Raw genomic sequence first — 20,333 nt, 5'->3', positions numbered from 1 at the left:
TATTGTTATTTTTTCAAAATTGTTGCTCTTTTTTTGTTTATAGCGCAAAAGGTAAAAAAATAAAAACAGGTGATCAAATAACACCAAAAGAAAGCTCGGTTAGTGGGAAAAAAAGGATGTCAATTTCATTTAGGTACAGCGTCGCACGACCGCGCAATTGTCCGTTAAAGTCACGCAGTGCCGAATCACAAAAAAGGGCCTGGTCTTTGAGCAGCCAAATCCTCCGTGGGTTAAGTGGTTAAAGTGCCACAAAAATGCAAATCAATTCTAAAATACAGTGCAAAAAAAAATCTGAAATATTGCAACATAAATAATGTGTACATAAAACAATAAAAATTAAAAAAAACTTATTAAAGTCCCAAAAAAGTTCAATTTTAAGCAAGTAGCCAGTGAAAGTGCAGTGTGCTTAGGTGCTCCTTATTATGCAGATCAGTGCCAATCCGTGCCTAAATAAAGTGCAATCTTGTGTGGATCCACTCCCTATGGATACTTCCACTTACCAGACTGCCAGGACCCGTAGCACTACTGCACATGGGTAAAACACGCTTAGTCCGGTGTGGAGTAGAATGCTGCTTTTTCCCTGGAACAGACTTTCTTCTAACACTCGGTCTCCCCCCAGATGGACCAATGTGGTTAATGACCATGTAGGAAGGAAGACTCATATAGTGTAATCTCATTTATATAAGTCATTTATTAAAAAGCAAGAGTAAGTCACACATTTCTCCCAGATAAAATAACCCTTGAATAGACAGACTTCCTGGTTGACGGTACTCGCTCGGGCAGCGCTGGTCCCGGCCTGCGCTCCACTAGCGACCGGAAGCGAGGTGTAAATCGGCCGCAAACTGGAAAATGCGTCGACGCGTTTCGCCCCACCTATAGGGCGTTATCACAGACGCATTTGTATTCACCCCCCTTTACTCTGATACCCCATAACTAAAATCTAGTGGAACCAATTGCCTTCAGAAGTCACCCAATTAGTAAATAGAGTCCACCTGTGTGTAATTTAATCTCAGTATAAATACAGCTGTTCTGTGAAGCCCTCAGAGGCTTGTAAGAGAACCTTAGTGAACAAACAGCCGAATGAAGGCCAAGGAACACACCAGACAGGTCAGGGATAAAGTTGTGAAGAAGTGTAAAGCTGGGTTAGGTTATAAAAAAAAAAAAAATCCCAAGCTTTGAAGATCTCGCAGAGCGCTATTCAATCCATCATGGGAAAATGGAAAGAGAATGGCACAACTGCAACCCTACCAAGACATGGCCGTCCACCTAAACTGACCGGCCGGGCAAGGAGAGCATTCATCAGAGAAGCAGCCAAGAGGCCCATGGGAACTCTGGAGGAGCTGCAGAGATCCACAGCTCAGGTGGGAGAATCTGTCCACAGGACAACTATTAGTCGTGCGCTCCACAAATCTGCACTTTATGGAAGAGTGAGAAGAAGAAAGCCATTGGTGAAAGAAAGCCATAAGAAGTCCTGTTTGCAGTTTGAGAGAAGCCATGTGGGGGACACAGCAAACACGTGGAAGAAGATTGCTCTGCTCAGAGGAGACCAAAATCCAACTTTTTGGCCTAAAAGCAAAACGCTGTGTGTGGCGGAAAACTAATGCCTCGTACACACGCAATGATTATTGGCCGACCGATCGGCCGACTTTTGTCCAGTGTTGTTGTGTTGGTTGAAAAGTGCTCTAGACTGCACACAAATTTTCTCGGCCAACAAAAACCAACTTCAGAAGTGATGTCATGTGCTGGCTTACTTTCCGTGTGATTTTTCTTCTCTGAGCATGCCCAGTCTTGCTCATCAGATTTTTGTCTGCCGAAATCTGTACTGACTGACGGAAAATCAGCCGTTGTGTTGACGGCCAACAAAAATTTTATAGCCTGCACACAAGATTTTATTCGGCCGAAAAGTCGGAGTCGGTTGTCGAAAGCATCATACTAAAGCCAAAAATCGGCCGATCGGATGTTGGCCGAAAATTCCCGGCCAATAATCGATGTGTGTGTGTACGGGGCATAACACTGCACATCACCCTGAACACACCATGAAACATGGTGGTGGCAGCATCATGTTGTGGGGATGCTTTTCCTCAGCAGGGACAGGGAAGCTGGTCAGAGTTGATTAAGAGATGGCTGGACCCAAATACAGGGCAATCTTAGAATAAAACCTGTTAAGACCCTGCAAAAGACTAACAGGTCTTTTGGAGAAAAGCAAATGTGGTACCAATATTAAAAAAAGGGCAGAGAAATATTCCAGGGAACTACAGGCCAGTCAGCCTGACATCAATAGTATGTAAATTATTGGAGGGGATGATAAGGGACTATATCCAAGAATTTGGTGATGAAAATAGTATCTTTAGTAGTAATCAGCATGGATTTACAAAAAAAGGACCTTCTTGCCAGACCTATCTGTTAACATTCTACAAGGAAGGGAGCTGCGATCTTGATAGGGGGAGATCTGTGGATCTGAAATTTGCAAAGGCATTCGATACAGTTCCCCCATAAACGCTTAATCTACAAGCTGAGGTCTGTAGGCATGGACCATAGGGTTTGTTATTGGATAAAAAACTGGTTACAGGGGCGCGTCCAAAGGGTGGTAATAAAGTGTACTCAGAGTGGTAAGTGGGGTACCCCAAGGTTCAGTTCTGCGACCTATTCTGTGTAATTTATTCATAAATGATATAGAGGATGGGATAAATAGCTCAATCTCTGTTTTTGCGGCTGACCCAAAAATAAGCAGGGCAATAACTTCACATCAGGGTATAGAAATCCTACAGAAAGACCTGAACAAAATAATGAAGTAGACAACTACATGGCAAACGAGGTTTCCTGTGGAGAAATGCAAAGTAATGCACTTGGGGACTAAAAACAAACGCAAACTACTCACTGGGACCTCTGGGGGAATCAAGGATGGAGAAAGATCTGGGGGGGGGGGGGCTAGTAGAAGGCAGACTGAGCAAAAGCAGGCAATGTCAAGCTGCAGCTGCCAAAGCCGGCAGATTATTAGCATGCATAAAAAAGGGGATAAAGCTATAATCCTGCCATTTTATAAGACTCTGGTCTGCCCAGATCTGGAGTATTCTGTCCAGTTATGGTCACCAATCCTCAGAAGGGATGTGCTGGAACTGGAGAGAATCCAAAGGAGGGCAACAAAACTAAAATAGGGGATTGGAGGACCTCAATTACGAGGAGCGACCACAAAACACTAAATTTATTTTCCCTGGAGAAGAGACGCTTGAGAGGAGACATGATAGCGATTTACAAAATACCTCAATTGTGATCCCAGCATAGGAAATAAACTATTCAGTCTCGGAGTGTAAGAGGCCTCTGGGCCACAAAATGAGATTGGAGAAGAAGCGGTTTTACCTCAAGCTCGTAGGGTGTTTCACTGTCAGGGTGCTAAGAATGTGGAACTCTTTTCCACAATTGGTGGTGTTAGCGGGAGTATTGATATTTTTTTTAAAAGACTCTTGGACGTGCATCTCAAAGAACACAACATACAGGGATTATCATCAATGAATGTACACCTACACAGGTTGAACTGGATGGACTATTGTCTTTATTCAACCTGAGCTACTATGTTATTAAGACTAGGGCGGAGGTTCACCTTCCAGCAGGACAACAACCCTAAACTTCCAGCCAGAGCTACAATGGAATGGTTTACATCAAAGTATATTCATGTGTTAGAATGGCCCAGTCACAGTCCAGACCGAAATCCAATTGAGAATCTGGGGCAAGACTTGAAAACTGCTGCTCACAGACGCTCTCCATCCAAGCTGACAGATCTTGAGATATTTTACAAAGAAGAATGGGGAAAAATATCCCTCTCTAGATGTGCTAAGCTGGTAGAGCCATCCCCAAAAAGTTTGGGAATCCCTTTGAGAAGTCATTTGTGACGAAACGCGTCAGTACCATAATTTTTTTTTGTCATACAGCATTTTGATGCATAACATTCACAGATGTTTGTAAGTGCATTGACCTTTATAATAAATTGCATTTTAAGCAGTATTACACTAGGCTTGTGTACTTTGGCTTATTTCCCATGTCGGTGTGCCATCGGGAGAATGAGACCATTTAACCTAGAACCCCACAGAATCGTTCGATCAATCTTCATCCGAGACTGACCTGTTGCCGTGGGGAGGAGTTTCTAGCTTGTATGACTCACCTACTATAAGGTATCTGGGTCCATACCATCTGGTGAGCGCTTTTGCCTCTTCACTTTGGTGCTGGGTTTGTCTTCACTGTCAAGTTTGGACATTTGAATACTTCAGTCTTCAGTTTTTTTCATGTTTTTTCATCACACCTTATAACTATGGACTCATTGTTTATAACACCATTTTGATTTGGACTTAAAGTTTTATACGCTTAAATATTTAGCGCTGCACTTATTATATGTAATGGAACCGCCGACCCACACTGTACTTGTGGTCTTCCGTCAGTATACGGCTTCCTTGCAGTCATGAACATATATCCCAGATTTTCCCAGCTGCCCTCATACAAAGCTAGCCAACAACTTCGCTCGTACAAGTTTTGGAACCTTCTCTTTTTTTGAACAGTTTCACATCAATTTATACACACAAGTGCACATCCCCCTCCTGATCAAATTACTACACACAGGTCAGGGGTTGCCTGATTACATTATCCTATGCAAATGAAATTGTATACAGAAACCGAATTAACCTGAACTAATTATTTAGCCATCTGGACAGAACAATGTGAGGTCATTAACATTTAACAATGGGACAGGCAGACTTAACAGAATACACATTATCTCAATACACAAACAATAGGGAAAGCCTTTCTGACATTGAAGGACATGGAATACACATTTAGGTGTCACAGACTCCATGGCAACAGGCCACAGGTCTCACAGTGCAAAGTGGGATCAAACCTGCACATTTCTTGAGACACCGTTGACAAATATCACTCTCCCATTTGAAGCCATCCAAACCATTCTCTTAGCGTCCCCCAAGTATCTGTCCCTCACTCCCAGTGACGGTGAAGACCGTCAAAGTACACATCCCCAAAAAAGACTTGCAGCTGTAATTGCAGGGAATGGCGGTTCTACAAAGTATTGACTCGGGGGGTTGAATATAAATGCAGCCACACTTTTCACAGATTTGTATCATTTATTATTTTTCTTCCACTTCACAATTATGTGCCACTTTGTGTCGGTCTATCACATAAAATCCCAATAAAATACATTTACGTATTTTGGTTGCAACATGACAAAATGTGGAAAATTTCAAGGGGTGTAAATACTTTTTCCAGACACTGTAGATTATATTATTGTAATATTCTTCTAAAATTCTTTTTTTTTACGCTTTTTACTAGCTTGCTTTGCTTCTTTATATTTACTGTATTTCAGATTTGTGGGGTTGCACCAGTACAGGTTTTTTTTATTTTTTTTTATTGGCGAGTACCGATACTTTCGGTCATGTACTAGCCGATACCGAGTGCCGATACTTTTGCGGTGCGATTAGTGCCAAAGAAAATTGGCACAAATCGCACGGCAAAGAAACGCATGTGATTTGAACAGGAATGCGGAACCCGATATAACACCTTTGGGGTGAATTAGAGCAGAGAATGTTAGCCAGGCCTTCTTATCCAACATTAGTGCCTGATCTCCCTGCTTCTGGAAGAAAGGTCACACATTCCCATAAACCTTGTGGACAGCCTTCCCAGAAGAGTTGAAGCTGTTATAGCTGCAAAGGGTGGGCCAACTCAATATTGAACCCTACGACTATCCAAGACTTGGATGCCATTAAAGTTCATGTGTGTGTAAAGGCAGGTGTCCCAATACTTTTGGTAATCTAGTATATTTCAGGGAGAGATTTGCTATAGAAGACATTCTCTTCATTATCTAGCGATGGTCATGCACCACGCTTGGAGACGATTTGTCCATTCTCCAGGAAAACACTCATTCTTGGCTTGCATATATATTTCGGCAGCCAAGGTTTGGAGGGAGAGAGAGACCTCACCCCATTTCCCTGCCAGACACGTGGGCGGCATCCACCAAAACAGCAACCAGAGGCACCCCTTCCCCTCTCCTCATGTAGGACACTTACGTTTTTAGGCCATATGATGTGCGGAGCAAACATCAGCGCCAGGTTGTGGGCGGACATCTTGTTGCGGTCTTGTTTCTTGGCCGTTTGGTAGAGGAGATCCAGCAGCAGTTTTAGAAGGTTCCGGTTGGGGGAAGGGAGGAGCAGGAAGAGGAGCTGCAGGGCCTCCATCTGTCTGTCTTTATCCGGGGCCCCAGTGCGATTCCCCCTCTCATCAAAGAGCATCAGATCTGTGAAGAAGAAAGACGCTGTTACTTTTTCTCATTTGGTAAAAAGCACAAAACCCACATCCGGGGTCTCCATACTTACAATGATCGGCTTTTAATTATTCATGTAAAATCTTTTATCCCAAAAGGGGGGAAAAAAAAAAAAAAATGGGATTTTTGACTTACCCTATAATCCATTTTTTCTGATGTTCATTGACGCACACAGCTCCTGGTATTCATAACCATTGGGTTATATTGCCCCCTACAGGAGTAGGACACTAGGCAGAAAAGAACTCTGGCTACACCCATGGGCAGTCCCAGGGGGTATCCTCCCTCTCTCTGCTATAGGTACTCAATTTTGTTACAAGCAATGTCAGGAGAATAACTCCTCCACAGAGGGGTGGGTGCTGTATCCGTCAAACACCAGAGAAATGGATTTTACGTTAAGTCGAAAATCCCATATTCTCTTTTGTTCATTGATGGACACAGCTCCTGGTATCATAACCATTGGGACATCCCAAAGCAGTGTTAAACATGAGGGGTGGAAACAACCAAAAAAATTCCCAAGGCTAAACATTAGCCAACCAGGCAACCGGAGCTCAACCAAACTTCTGGAGCCCAACTGAAAACAATACACCCTCAAAGAGGATAAGGTCCTCTACAGCAGCCTGTAAAACCTTGTGGCCAAAGGAAGCATCGCAGATGCCAACACATCCACTTTAAAAAACGTTGTAAAAGTGTGCCCAGACAACCAGGTGGCCGCCTTGCAAACCTGCGTCACCGACGCCGGATGATGAAAAGCCCAGGAGGCAACCAAGCGCCTTAGTAGAGTGCACCTTGACAGGGAAAGGAGGAACCTGACCCCTGTTAGAATAGGCCTGAACCACCGTCTCTCTGATCCATCTGGAAATGGTCGCAGAGGAAGCGGACAACCCTTTTCCAGATCCGTCCATGAGTACAAATAGGGAGTCTGACTTCCTGAAAGACTCCGTAGCTGCCAGGTACACCCTCATTGCTTGGACTACATACAAGGCATACAAGGCAATTTCCTTCAGATGTTTAGGCCTGGGACATAGGGAAGGCAACACAATGTCTTCCTTCAAATGAAAATCAGAGACAACCTTTGGAAGAAAAGGTGGACAGGGGCAAAGAACCACAAGATAGGGTCAATGACATGATAACGCCACCAGTTCCGACACCTTGCGCGCATAGGTGATAGCCACCAAAAGGGCCACCTTCTGGGACAGTGTAAGCAGAGGAATTTTCTGAATATTTTCAATGGGAGGCTTCTGTAGAGCTGAAAGCACCAAATTGAGATCCCAAGGCGGCAATGGAGCCCGCACTGGAGGGACCAAATGTCGGACACCCTGAAGAAAAGTACGCACCAGGGAGTGTGTGGCCAAAGGTCGTTGGAAGAAGACCGCCAAAGTCGACACCTTGCCCTTGATGGTACTCAAGGCCAACTTTAAGATCCAAGCCACCAAGAAGGAGCAAGGATGAACCCCAAGCGACTCACCATGCAATGTACATCTTCCACGTATAATGGAAGACCTTCCTAGAAGTATATTTCCTAGCTTTCAACAGTGTAGGAATCACCAATTCGGATAAACCCCTATCCTTCAGCACCTGGCGTTCAACAGCCAAGCTGTCAAAGCCAGCGACTATAAAGCAGGATGGAAGATCAGACCTTGGGGAGATCCTCCCTGAGGAACGTCGGCGACCAGCCGCACCAGATCGGCGTACCAAGCCCAACGAGGCCAGTCCGGAGTCACTAAGATGACCAGAATTCCTCCTGCCTCAATGCTGCATAGAAATCTTGGCAGAAGCTTGAGATGAGGGAAGGCGTAAATCAGCCACTAATGACCCCACTGGGCCACCAGCATGTTTGTGGTGTCCGCCAGAGTATTCCCTGACCGAGCCACAAACCTCTCCACCTTTCTGTTGAGCACAGATGCCAACAGATCCACCTCGGGGGTGCCCCACTAGTTACACAGCTGATCAAACACCTCCAGATGAAGGGACCATTCCCTTTGGTCCAACGCCTGCCGACTGAGGTAATCTGCCTGCCAATTTTCCACCCCGGGAATGTGTACGGCAGAGAGGGCTGAAATGAACCTTTCTGCCCACCTTAGAATGCCAGGACACTTCTTGTGCTCCCTTGGTGTTTGACATAAGCCACGGCCTTGGCATTGTCTGATTGAATGCACACTGGAAAACTCTGAAGACGATCTGTTCAATGATCCAGGCGCAGTCTGATCGCTCAGAGTTCCAAGACATTGATCGGTAGTCTGGACTCTTCCAGCGACCAGATCTCCTGAACAGAATGCTTGCCGAGGACCCCTCTCCAGCAGGACAGGCTGTCATCCGTTGTGACCACTGTCCAATACAAGGGGAGGAAGGATTTTTCCAGCTGAAGAGCCAGAGAATGAAGCCACCATATCAGGGACTCCCTCGTTCCTGACTCCGGATCGGATTGTCCAGAGATTGCGGAGTCTTGTCACATTTGATCAAAATTTCCCTTTGCAGGGACCTCGTATGGAACGGTGCAAACGGAACCGCCTCGAAGGTAGACACCATCAGGCCCAGCAACCGCATGCAAGTCCGGAGGGACAACCATCTGTTGGACAGCAGGAGACGAATTGCAGCCTGCAATTTCTAGAGTTTATCCAGAGGAAGGAGCACTCTGGCTAGGGCCGAGTCAAGAGTAAGGCCCAGATAGTCCAGCTTCGTGGATGGAACCAGAGTAGACTTCTGAAAATTCAGCATTCAGCCGAACTCTCGCAGAGTTCGTATTGTGATCTCCAGGTTTTCCACCAGAGCAGAGGGAGACTCCGCTCGCAGAAGGAGATCGTCCATGTAGCCCAGTACCACGATCCCCCGTTGGCAGAGCAAAGTTAGCAACGGGGCTAACACTTGTGAAGACCCGAGGAGCAGAGGCGAGACCAAAGGGTAACGCCACAAACAGATAATGCTCCTCTCCCACAGAAAAGCAGAGAAAACACTGGTGACTGGCACATACTGGAACGTGAATGCAAGTATCCTTGATATCCAAAGAGGCGAGGAAATCTCCCTGACACAGGGCTACCACCACCATTCGAATGGATTTGATTCTAAACTTCTGTACCTGACACAGGGATACCACCCCTGTTCCTGACACAGGGATACCACCCCTGTAAATCTCCCTGACAAAGGGATACCACCACCATTCGAATGGATTTGATTCTGAACTTCTGTACCTGCACAAGGCAGTTGAGCGCCTTGAGGTCCAGGAATGGATGCACTTTCCTTTCCTTCCTGGGGACTGTAAACAGATTGGAGTAAAAACCCTGAAAACGTCTTGAAGTTGGAACCGGGACACTCATCTCTTGAAGGAACAGGTCTTGTGCCACCCAAAACAGGCCCTGTAAGCAGTCTGGGGACAGCGCATGCTGAAGGGAAAAAACCTTGCCGGGGCACAAGAGCAAAACTCAATCGTGTAGACGGACCGAATGACTTTGTGGACCCACTTATCTAGCACTAGGAAAGTCCACAGATCCTGAAACCACCAAAGACGTCCCCCCACCCCGATACGGGTGAGGCGCACCTTCATGCTGAAGGAGGCTCATCCACGAGTCTGGAGAGGCTTGATCTTGGCTTGCCAGACCAGGTTAATTTGGATCCTCCTAAAGAGACCCTGAAAGGCTTCGAGCTGTTAGTCAACCCCGAGGGACGAAAAAACACGTATGAGCTGAGAATGAAGGCCCACGTCTAAGATGAGGTTCCTTGCCCTTAGTAGCCTGCGGAAGAAAAGTACTCTTTCCCCCTGTAAGATCTTTAACAACGTCATCCAGATTAGCTCCAAACAGGCGATCTCCTTGGAAAGGAAGATCAGTCAAGGCCTTTTTTGAAGTTTGATTCGCAGACCAGCACTTAACCAAAAGACACGCCAAAGGATTACTGTCAAAACAGAGGCGACCCATCAAGGGGGGCGCTTCCAAAGAGGCATCACAGATAAACTGCAGCCCCTGGACCAGTTGGTCCGCCAGCTCGGCAAAGGCAGGGGGGAGCTGTTCCCCTCCAGGTCACGGCGTAAGAGCTTAGCCCACTCGGTCAGAGTTTGCGACACTAGGACAATGATGAATACCGGCCTCAGTGCCGAACCAGCAAGAGTGTACATGTTGCTGGACACAGCCTCTACCTTCCTGTCAGCCGGATCCTCAAAGGCCGGGGACTCTTCAACCAGAATCATGGTTGCCTTGTTTAATCTGAAAACTGGAGGGTCCACCAACGGAGGCACAGTTCACATCTTAAGAAGGGACTCCTCATAGGGGGAAACACCTAGTAATGCGCTTTGGTCATTCCCACTCTTTAGCGACAATTGTGTCAAAATAGGCAGGGAAAGAAAACCCCATTGCCGCTCAGGATGGCTTGGGAGGGCGAAGTGGGACCTGCGCCTCCGTGGCAGCTTCAGCTGTGTCCTCCAACTTCAGGGTCTCACACACAGATACAGTCAGTGCATCCACCAGCGCTTTTTCGCGCGCGGTCACAGACGTGGAAGAATCATCCTATCAGAGGATTCCAGCAGGGTGAACCACATCCGCGGCATCCAAATACGATTCAGGATCTGATGAAACAGATGAGGCAGGGGGTGCTTTTGTGCTAGCCCATCGCCTGCAGGCCACCTCCACCCGGGACACAAGGGACTCCAGGACCAACGTCAGTGCATGGATGGATGGTTGGGACCCGGTGAGCCCTGCAGCCTCAGAGAAGGGATCAGCTGGGGAAATGTGCTCCTAAGATTCCATAAGTCACCAGGGGGACCCCAGAAAAAAGATGTAAAACACTGCTAAGGGACAAGCCCCACCACGCTGGCAGCACCACCCAGTCATCAGGCACAATCATTCAATCGATCCTCAGCAGAGGGAGAGAACCCACCAGACTCACCACCCAGCAGAAACAGGCATCTGCACTCCCAAGCGCGGCAATCAGGAAGTAAAATCATCCAAGAGTCAGCACCAGGGGATGAGGAGGGGCTCCCACCATCAAAAATCACAGCCCACAGGGCTCCACCGTCATGATGGCTGTCGTTATTTTCAATGGCAAACCACAGCAAAATGGCCGCCAGACTACACAACATGGCTGCGGTGTATAGGAATACACAGGCTACAACAAAATGGCGGCACCATGGAGGTATACAGGGACCCAGGAGGGAGACCAGGTCTCCGGGACAGACCCAGGCAGGGTGAGGGGCCCTGGCAGGAGCCCCCACCAGGTACAACCACCCCCCCCACACAGTCGATTGTCCGGTCGCCGGCGGTGCGCACCCCCCGGCCCTCACATCAGGAACAGTGGCCAACAGTAGCAGTATAGTAGCAGTGCAGTGGTATAGTAGCAGTATAGTAGCAGTGCAAAGGTATAGTAGCAGTATAGTAGCAGTGCAGTGGTATAGTAGCAGTGCAGTGGTATAGTAGCAGTACAGTGGTATAGTAGCAGTATAGTAGCAGTGCAGTGGTATAGTAGCAGTACAGTGGTATAGTGGCAGTACAGTGGTATAGTGGCAGTACAGTGGTATAGTGGCAGTACAGTGGTATAGTGGCAGTATAGTAGCAGTACAGTGGTATAGTGGCAGTGCAGTGGTATAGTAGCAGTATAGTAGCAGGGCAGTGGTATAGTAGCAGTATAGTAGCAGTGTAGGAGCAGTATAGTAGCAGGGCAGTGGTATAGTAGCAGTATAGTAGCAGGGCAGTGGTATAGTAGCAGTACAGTGGTATAGTGGCAGTACAGTGGTATAGTAGCAGTGCAGTGGTATAGTAGCAGTATAGTAGCAATGCAGTGGTATAGTAGCAGTATAGTAGCAGTGCAGTGTTATAGTAGCAGTATAGTAGCAGTACAGTGGTATAGTAGCAGTATAGTAGCAGTGCAGTGGCATAGTAGCAGTACAGTGGTATAGTAGCAGTGCAATGATATAGTACCAGTACAGTGGTATAGTAGCAGTATAGTAGCAGTGCAGTGGTATAGTAGCAGTATAGTAGCAGTGCAGTGGTATAGTAGCAGTATAGTAGCAGTGCAGTGGTATAGTAGCAGTGCAGTGGTATAGCAGAGGTATAGTAGAAGTGCAGTGGTATAGTAGCAGTGTCTATACCGCGGCATCCAGCTTATAAAAGGATCCCATAGGTATGGTGTATACTGTACATAGTTGATCTAGCTGGAACAATATTACTATGCAACAACTGCCGTACAGGCAGACATAAAAAAGGTTTTCCTGCATCCTGATTGGACGGCCGGTTTTACCTGCAATCTTTAAATGAGCATGATAATGTCGGTGTGTCAGCAGAGGCTCGGGCAGCTCTCCCAGGAACATCTTCAGTATGGTGGCCACATCATTGGGGTGAAATTCCCCGGAATCCACATCCAGATCCGCCCCGCTGTTCAGACAGTCTTTGAGGATTTGCTGGCGGTTGCTGTTCCCGGGGATTCGGAATAAACCTTCTGTGCGCAGATCTGTGGGGTACAAATAGAATCCAAGTAAGGGGCCGGGGGGTCAGTTCCGATTTTATCCTCTAATACCTTACACATGATTTGTCACAAAATTAAAGTGAACCTTTACCATACCAGCAGGGATAGTGTACAGCCAGCCATTCCTACCAAAAGGCCAAAATTATGGCGTAGCGCCCCTACTGGACACTGATAGAGCAGACCTCACACTTTACCCTGGCCATAAGGCCGAGAAGTGTCTTTATTTTGTATGTTTTTTCACATTCACTTTTTTTGTACACTTTAGGCGTTTCGTTTTTGAGCATCGCCGCAGGTTAAAAAAAAAAAGTAGAGTTTAACCACAAGTAAAAATGTAAAATTCTTTTGGTATATCTTACAAGAACAAAGGTATTTAATATATTCTCCCCTTAGATAGAAGGATCTCTGGGATGAATCGGTTTGTAGCGATAATTTCCCAGCAGAATAGATGGAGATCTCATGGACTTACTCTTATGCAGGTATTCAATCAGCTGGTATATTTGTGCAATGCCTTCTTCTGTCAATGGAGCTCCAAACACAACGCCTTTCTCTGGAGGGAGAGAAGAAGAAAATATCGCTCATTAATTCGCACGTTTTCCAAGACATTTGCACTGTGAGCGGTGAAAGGTGACACTTTTCTTAGAAATGCTTTCATGTGAAAACAACCGCGCACCCACCGACACCAACAAAGGCCGAGACGGCTGCGGCCAACCATCCTCGGAGCCATGCATTATTCACCACAAACAGCAGCTGCTTTAACCCCTCAAGTCCACAAGCTATTTTCTCCCCGTGTCCCCGGGCCTTTTTTCTCCTTGAATCTCTCATGCTACTGTTTTTTTTTTTTTTTTAAATCTCCAGGCACTTTTCCTTTCCTTTATCCCTCACGTTCCCAGGTTTTTTTCTTTTCAAATCCCCAGGTCTTTTTCTCGCTGAATCCCATCGAGTCCCTGGGCCTTTCTACCTGAATCCCCTCATGGTCCCCGGGCCTTTTTCACCCTGAATCCCCTTAAATCCCCAGGCTTTTTACTTCCTGAATCCCCCTTGAGTCCCTGGGCCTTTTTCTCCCCAAATCCCCTTAAATCCCCAGGCTTTTCTCTTCCTGAATTCCAAGGCTTTTTTCATCCTGAATCCCCCCTCAGGTCCCCGGGCCTTTTTCACCCTGAATCCCCTTTAATTCCGAGGCCGCCTTCTAATGAATCCCCAGGCTTTTTTCTTCCTGAATCCCCAGGCTTTTTTCTTCCTGAATCCCCTCAAATCCCCGGGCCTTTTCCTCCCTGAATCCCCTCAAATCCCCGGGCCTTTTCCTCCCCGAATCCCCTCAAATCCCCGGGCCTTTTCCTCCCTGAATCCCCTCAAATCCCCGGGCCTTTTCCTCCCCGAATCCCCTCAAATCCCCGGGCCTTTTCCTCCCTGAATCCCCTCAAATCCCCAGGCCTTTTCCTCCCTGAATCCCCTCAAATCCCCGGGCCTTTTCCTCCCTGAATATCCTCAAATCCCCGGGCCTTTTCCTCCCTGAATCCCCTCAAATCCCCGGGCCTTTTCCTCCCTGAATATCCTCAAATCCCCGGGCCTTTTCCTCCCTGAATCCCCTCAAATCCCCGGGCCTTTTCCTCCCTGAATCCCCTCAAATCCCCGGGCCTTTTCCTCCCGAATCCCCTCAAATCCCTGGGCCTTTTCCTCCCTGAATCCCCTCAAATCCCCGGGCCTTTTCCTCCCCGAATCCCCTCAAATCCCCGAATCCCTTCAAATCCCCGGGCCTTTTCCTCCCCGAATCCCCTCAAATCCCCGGGCCTTTTCCTCCCTGAATCCCCTCAAATCCCTGGGCCTTTTCCTCCCCGAATCCCCATTAAATCCCCGGGCCTTTTCCTCCCCGAATCCCCTCAAATCCCCGGGCCTTTTCCTCCCTGAATCCCCTCAAATCCCTGGGCCTTTTCCTCCCCGAATCCCCTCAAATCCCGGGCCTTTTCCTCCCTGAATCCCCTCAAATCCCTGAGGCCTTTTCCTCCCCGAATCCCCATTAAATCCCTGGGCCTTTTCCTCCCCGAATCCCCTCAAATCCCCGGGCCTTTTCCTCCCTGAATCCCCGGGCCATTTTCTCCATAATTCTTCTCAAGTCCCCAGGTGCAGGATCTGTAGGAGGCTGTGCAGAGCTGGCAGAGGAGTTCTGTCCTCCTCTCTGCTGCCGACTCTTGAGAAAAGGTGCGGGTGGCGATGAGGGGGGTTCCGCAGCTGCAGTAAAGGTGCAGGGGCCACATGACAATAATGGCCTGGTGGGCCAGATTCAGCTTGCAGGCCTTGTGTTTGACATGTGCTCTAATGGCTCTGAGCGTTCAGTACAACCTGAGCTATGCCTTTACTCTGACCTAATCAAACTTCCATCAGAAAAACCATAAGCACTTTCAGATTGTCCAGATCTCCTGTCCCAAAGGACTGGCTTACCACCCTGCTTCCCGGTTTTTGGTTAGAACAGCACACCTGTTGAAGCTTAACCTCAAGAAGAACAATGAATGGTTCCATCACTGTGTCCAGTTCCAGTACACCAGAAGGGAATTTCCTTTTACTACCAGAAAGTAATTCACGATGTATGGGTTTAACTCTCAGGTGCTGCTTCTAGAAAGATTGATCCTTACCATATCAGTTGGTTCACAAAAAAAAAAAAAAAAAAAAAAGAAAAAGAAAAAAAAAAAAAAAAAAAAAAAAAAGCTCCTCTCATTCCACCATTTCTCAGTGATGGAATCATTATTCAGGCCTAATGCCTTAAAGCATAACTAAACTCCCAAAAGTAAGCAGAACTGCAGAAACTTTTCGCCCCCATATATGTCTAGCCCAGAATGGTATGTACCGCCTGGGATACTTGTATCACAGTTCTTAGGAGGCTGCAGGACCAACATACAGAGCAGCCGGAGAAGAGGTTGGAGGGCGGTCCAGCATGTCATCAGAGCTGGCTACCTACGCCCAAAAGAGGCAGGCAGCTGAAGAAGACCAAGATAGTGGCATGGCACCTGTTGTGTGGCACCCGGATAGCAGATCGTAGTGGGACAATGCTGGATTTTGATGTGACGGCGAGTGTGTGCCTAAAAGAGCACTACAGACAAGAGGGTAAAACGGGGGGGGGGGGGGGGGCGCAAGTTTGAGTACTGCTTTAAGAATAAGTTTCCATCTTTTGCTATCAAGGTGTACTATACAGCTTCTAAGACATAAAGGCGCTTTTCCACTGCATGGAACCGAACGGTTCGGCTCGCTTTTGTGCTTTTCCACTGCTGGTACCGCATGGTACGGTGTAGGAACGGTTCGGTACGGTACGGCACGCTTTTCCACTGCATGGAACCGAACGGTGCGGCTCTCAAAAACAGTACCACCTCGATTGTGGTTCCAAGAGGTACCAAACCCGGTACCATATCCCACAATCCTTTGCATGCAGTCACTACTAGCCACTGATTGGTCAGAGAATCCCACCACCCCGTTGTTATCCCACCCACTTAACTTTAGTACTACTTTAGTGGAAAAGCAAACCATACCGTACTGTACCGAACCGTTCCAACACTGTACCATGCGGTACCAGCAGTGGAAAAGCAAACCGGGCCAAGCAGGGCCGAGCAGGTACTTGCAGTGGAAAAGTGCCATTAGGCCTCGGGCTACCATTTCCCAGGATTTGCAAGCCTGCCACTGTTCATATAATTTTCTTAGTTTACCTATGATGGATGTGCAGGCCTCATCTACTGCCAGCTTTGGGTGTAATGTCCTTCAGGCAGCTCTGTGAGCTGCAGGCTGCCCTCACTTCTATTTTACTTTCATTATCTGGACTTGGTAGTGTTTTATTACTGTTGCCCAGCTCTTTGTTGGGACAAGGTGGAGATTGAGACACCACCACCCCACTTCACCTCGTCCAATTGGAGCCAGCTTTGTATTTATTAAGAATATGCAAAGTGTTGCCTGAACGATGCCCATGCTGAGCACCCTCTGTTCACCATGCAGCAAGGCAGATGCTCAGCACAGGACCTGGCAGTCAGCGGAGTTCAGTAGTGGTGTCAATTAGGGCTGCATGATATTGGGGAAAAAAGTACATATTGATAGATTTGGTTTTTAACGATATATCGCAATATTGCTCCCGGACAGTCTCCGGAGGAGGGATCAGTGAGCAGAGCTCAGCTCTCCGCCAGGGGATCCGCCGCACTTGTAGAACTTCTCCCGCCCGGACAGCCCGAGCCTTGCGTCGGAGCCGGAGTGTAGAGGAAGCGGGCTGAGTGAAGAGTCCCAGCAGTAGTACGGTAGAAGCCTTTGTCCCCCAGTGCTCCTCCGCCATGCTCCGGACGTCTCTCCCCCCTCTCCTGCTGCTTTGCACTGTAGTGCTCTGCAACCTCTCTGCCGCCATGCAATCCGCCATGCAATCCAGCCCTCCCAGCTCTGCCTCTTAGTCTCCAGCCGACCATTACTCCGCCCTGCTCCGCCCATTGTCTCTCCATTGAATCTATTTACAATACATTACAGCCTGATCCCACCCCCGATGCAGCCGAGACAATGGGCGGAGTAATGGTCGGCTGGATACTAGAGGCAGAGCTGGGAGGGCTGGATTGCATCGGGCTGGAGGGGCGGAGTTCAGATCACAGCCGAAAGCAAAACGGATGTGTCGGCTGCCAGCACTGTGAGTCCTCCTCCTCCCCCCGAGTCCCGACTTCTCCCTGCCTATGCTAAATATCGCGTCTTCGGCGATATGAATATCGCCCACGCCCGCAGAACGATAGTCGATATCATATCGACTATCGTTAAGCCCTAGTGTCAATACAGGGATTTCCAGCTTCTAGAGGAGCCTTTCCCAACCCTTTGAACACAGAGGAACCCTTAAAATAACTTTCCAGTCTCAGGGAACCCTCTGCTAAAAATGACTATATCTACAACTCATGATACAGTAAATTAGTGAGATGGTCAGTGGGAAGATTGATCCTTACACTTGTGGTCATTGGTAAGAATTAACCCCTTACAGATAGCTACAAAAAGGTCAATGGTGGCAGTGCAAACCTATTTGAGGGGCAGAGATGTCTCGAGGAAGCCCTAGCAAGCTCTAGAGAAACTCTAGGGTTCCATGGAACCTTGGTTGAACAATCCTGCTCTGGAGGAACCCCGTTCTTGAGGATACCAAAAGAAAAAAAAGACCAGTGTTAGTTTAGATTGGAGCTTCCAGCAATTGAGGGGAAAAAAAAAAAACACACCTATTCACAATGACTGAGAGGACTTGGCTCTCCACAGACATGGGGCTGCTCCATTCAGCTATTCGAGGTTTGTAGCAGCAACAAATCAGTTCATATAAAAAGTGACAATTTGTGCCCGGAAGGCACTAGGGGGCAATTTGTGCCCAAAAGGCACTAGGGGGCAATTTGTGCCCAAAAGGCACTAGGGGGCAATTTGTGCCCAAAAGGCACTAGGGGGCAATTTGTGCCCAAAAGGCACTAGGGGGCAATTTGTGCCCAAAAGGCACTGGGATGCAGCATGCCATTATTGGCACCATTTTTCTTTTTCCTTCTATCAGCAAAATGCCCATAAACCTATTTTTGGCTGATATTTTCGGCAGCTGATATACAGTATATCGGCGCTATCCTAACGGACACGACGCTGGTCAGCGAGTGGTTAACATTCTGGCCAATTAAATTAATAAAAAGGCCAAACACTTGACACGCCTAAAAATTGCCCAAAGCACCGCCCTTCTTTTGGCTTGCCTTTTCCATCTGCATCCTGGTGCCATCTCTTCCCCATAAGAGACCCATACACCCGGCCAATCACATGATGTAAAAATAAATAAATAAATAAATAAATAGTGATTCATCAGACCAGGCCCCCTTCTTCCATTGCTCTGTGCTCCAGTTCCGATGCTCACGTGCTCATTGTAGGGACTCTTGGCTGTGGGCATGGGTCAAAATGGGCACCCTGACCGGTCTGCAACTACTCAGCCCCATACACTACAATCTGCGATGAACATTTTTTTTCTGTTCTTTTAACACCTCTTCAGGGACAACATGTTCACTTGCTGTTTAATATAGCCCACCCACTTTCACATGCCATTGTAACCAAAAATGTTATTCATGTTACCCATCAGAGGTCAAAGTTTTGGCTGTTTTTTTTGCTGGCTTACATCAATCTGTACGATCTGAAATAACCTCTCGTAACAATTCCTATAACCACTTCAATACCGGGCACTTTCACCCCTTCCTGCCCAGGTCAATTTTCAGCTTTTAGTGCTGTTGCATTTTGAATGACAAATGGGCGGTCATGCAACACTTTACCTACACCAAATTTGTCATTTTCCCCCCACAAATAGAGCTTTCTTTTGGTGGTATTTGATCACCGCAATCTTTTTTCTTTTTTGCTAAATAAAAGACCGAAAAGTTTGGAAAAAAAAAAAAAGTTTTTTGTTTAGGTTATACAATTTTGTAAATAGATACGTTTTTTCCTGCACTGATGAGGCCGCACTGACAGGCACTGATGAGGAGGCACTGATGGGGTGGCACGAATATGTGGCACTGATAGGCAGCAATTATATGCAGCATTGGTGGGCACTGATAGGCGGCATTGATGGGCACTGATAGGTGGCACTGGTGGGAAATAATGGGCACTGGTGGGGGGAACTGATAGATGGCAATGATGGGCACTGGTGGGCAGCACTGATGGGGAGGGTACTGGTGGGCTCCCTGAGCCCCAATTGCCATACCTGATGGCCATCCCTGGGGTCATGGGTGGGCATCCCTGGTGGTTCTAGTGGCACCCCCCCCCCCCCAAAGATCTGCACTGGTAATCAATGCTCTGATTACCAGTGCAGACCCCCCCCCCCATCAGGAGAGCCTGTCAGGCACAAACTAAGGAAAGCCGATCAACGGCTCTTCCTGTGTACTATGAGACCAGCTGTGTTTGGACACAGCTGGTCACATGGCAAAGAGCCTATGTCAGAGATGCGGTGGGTCAGAGTGCATTATCCTGCCGCCGTCATAGGACGTCAACATACAGGCCACAACATAGAGGGGTATACAATGTACAACATACAGGGGTATACAATGTACAACATACAGGGGTATACAATGTACAACATACAGGGGTATACAATGTACAACATACAGGGGTATACAATGTACAACATACAGGGGTATACAATGTACAACATACAGGGGTATACAATGTATGGTTAACAGCAAACACACACACACACATCATAGGATGAACTGGATGGACTGATGTCTTTTTTCAACCTCACTAATTATGTAACTATGTATGTAACCACATTCCCGCCGTCACTCGCCTATAGGGCGGGCAGTGGTTAATGTCCGTAGCCGTACAATATCAACCATATACTACATGAACCCTTATCAACTCAGTCAAGGAACTTCTGACACGTTTCCAAAGCCAGCTGGCCCACTTCTTCAGGAAGGATAAAGATGCAGGTAATTAAATACAGAAAGGTATTGTATTAGAAGATAAAACCTTTTACCCACTTGCCAACCAGCGGCCGTAGTTTTACTGCGGCGGGTCGGCTCTCTTACGCCAAACATACCTGTATGTTGCTTCGTACAACAGATAGTGGGGGCACGCGCGTGTG

At 47.5% G+C, this 20,333-nt stretch overlaps 1 protein-coding gene across 1 annotated transcript in view; it reads right to left on the bottom strand.

Moving 5' to 3' along the window:
• Positions 1 to 20,333, bottom strand: part of ARHGAP19 (Rho GTPase activating protein 19) — a gene marked incomplete at its 3' end in the record, with an annotated part of 92,545 nt that overhangs the window by 42,980 nt on the left and 29,232 nt on the right. The window contains exons 3-5 of the mRNA XM_082268791.1: positions 13,224 to 13,304; positions 12,533 to 12,742; positions 6,060 to 6,286 (exon numbers count right to left, since the gene is read on the bottom strand). Of these exons, the coding sequence (XP_082124917.1) occupies positions 6,060 to 6,286; positions 12,533 to 12,742; positions 13,224 to 13,304 (518 nt within the window). The remainder of the gene's footprint in view (positions 1 to 6,059; positions 6,287 to 12,532; positions 12,743 to 13,223; positions 13,305 to 20,333) is intronic.

Source organism: Pelophylax lessonae (assembly GCF_965119305.1).
Source record: "Pelophylax lessonae genome assembly, chromosome: 9".
In the NCBI taxonomy this organism is placed as follows: Eukaryota; Metazoa; Chordata; class Amphibia; order Anura; family Ranidae; genus Pelophylax; species Pelophylax lessonae.
Note: the sequence above shows the minus strand (reverse complement) of the source record. Positions and strands in the feature narration are given on the sequence as shown.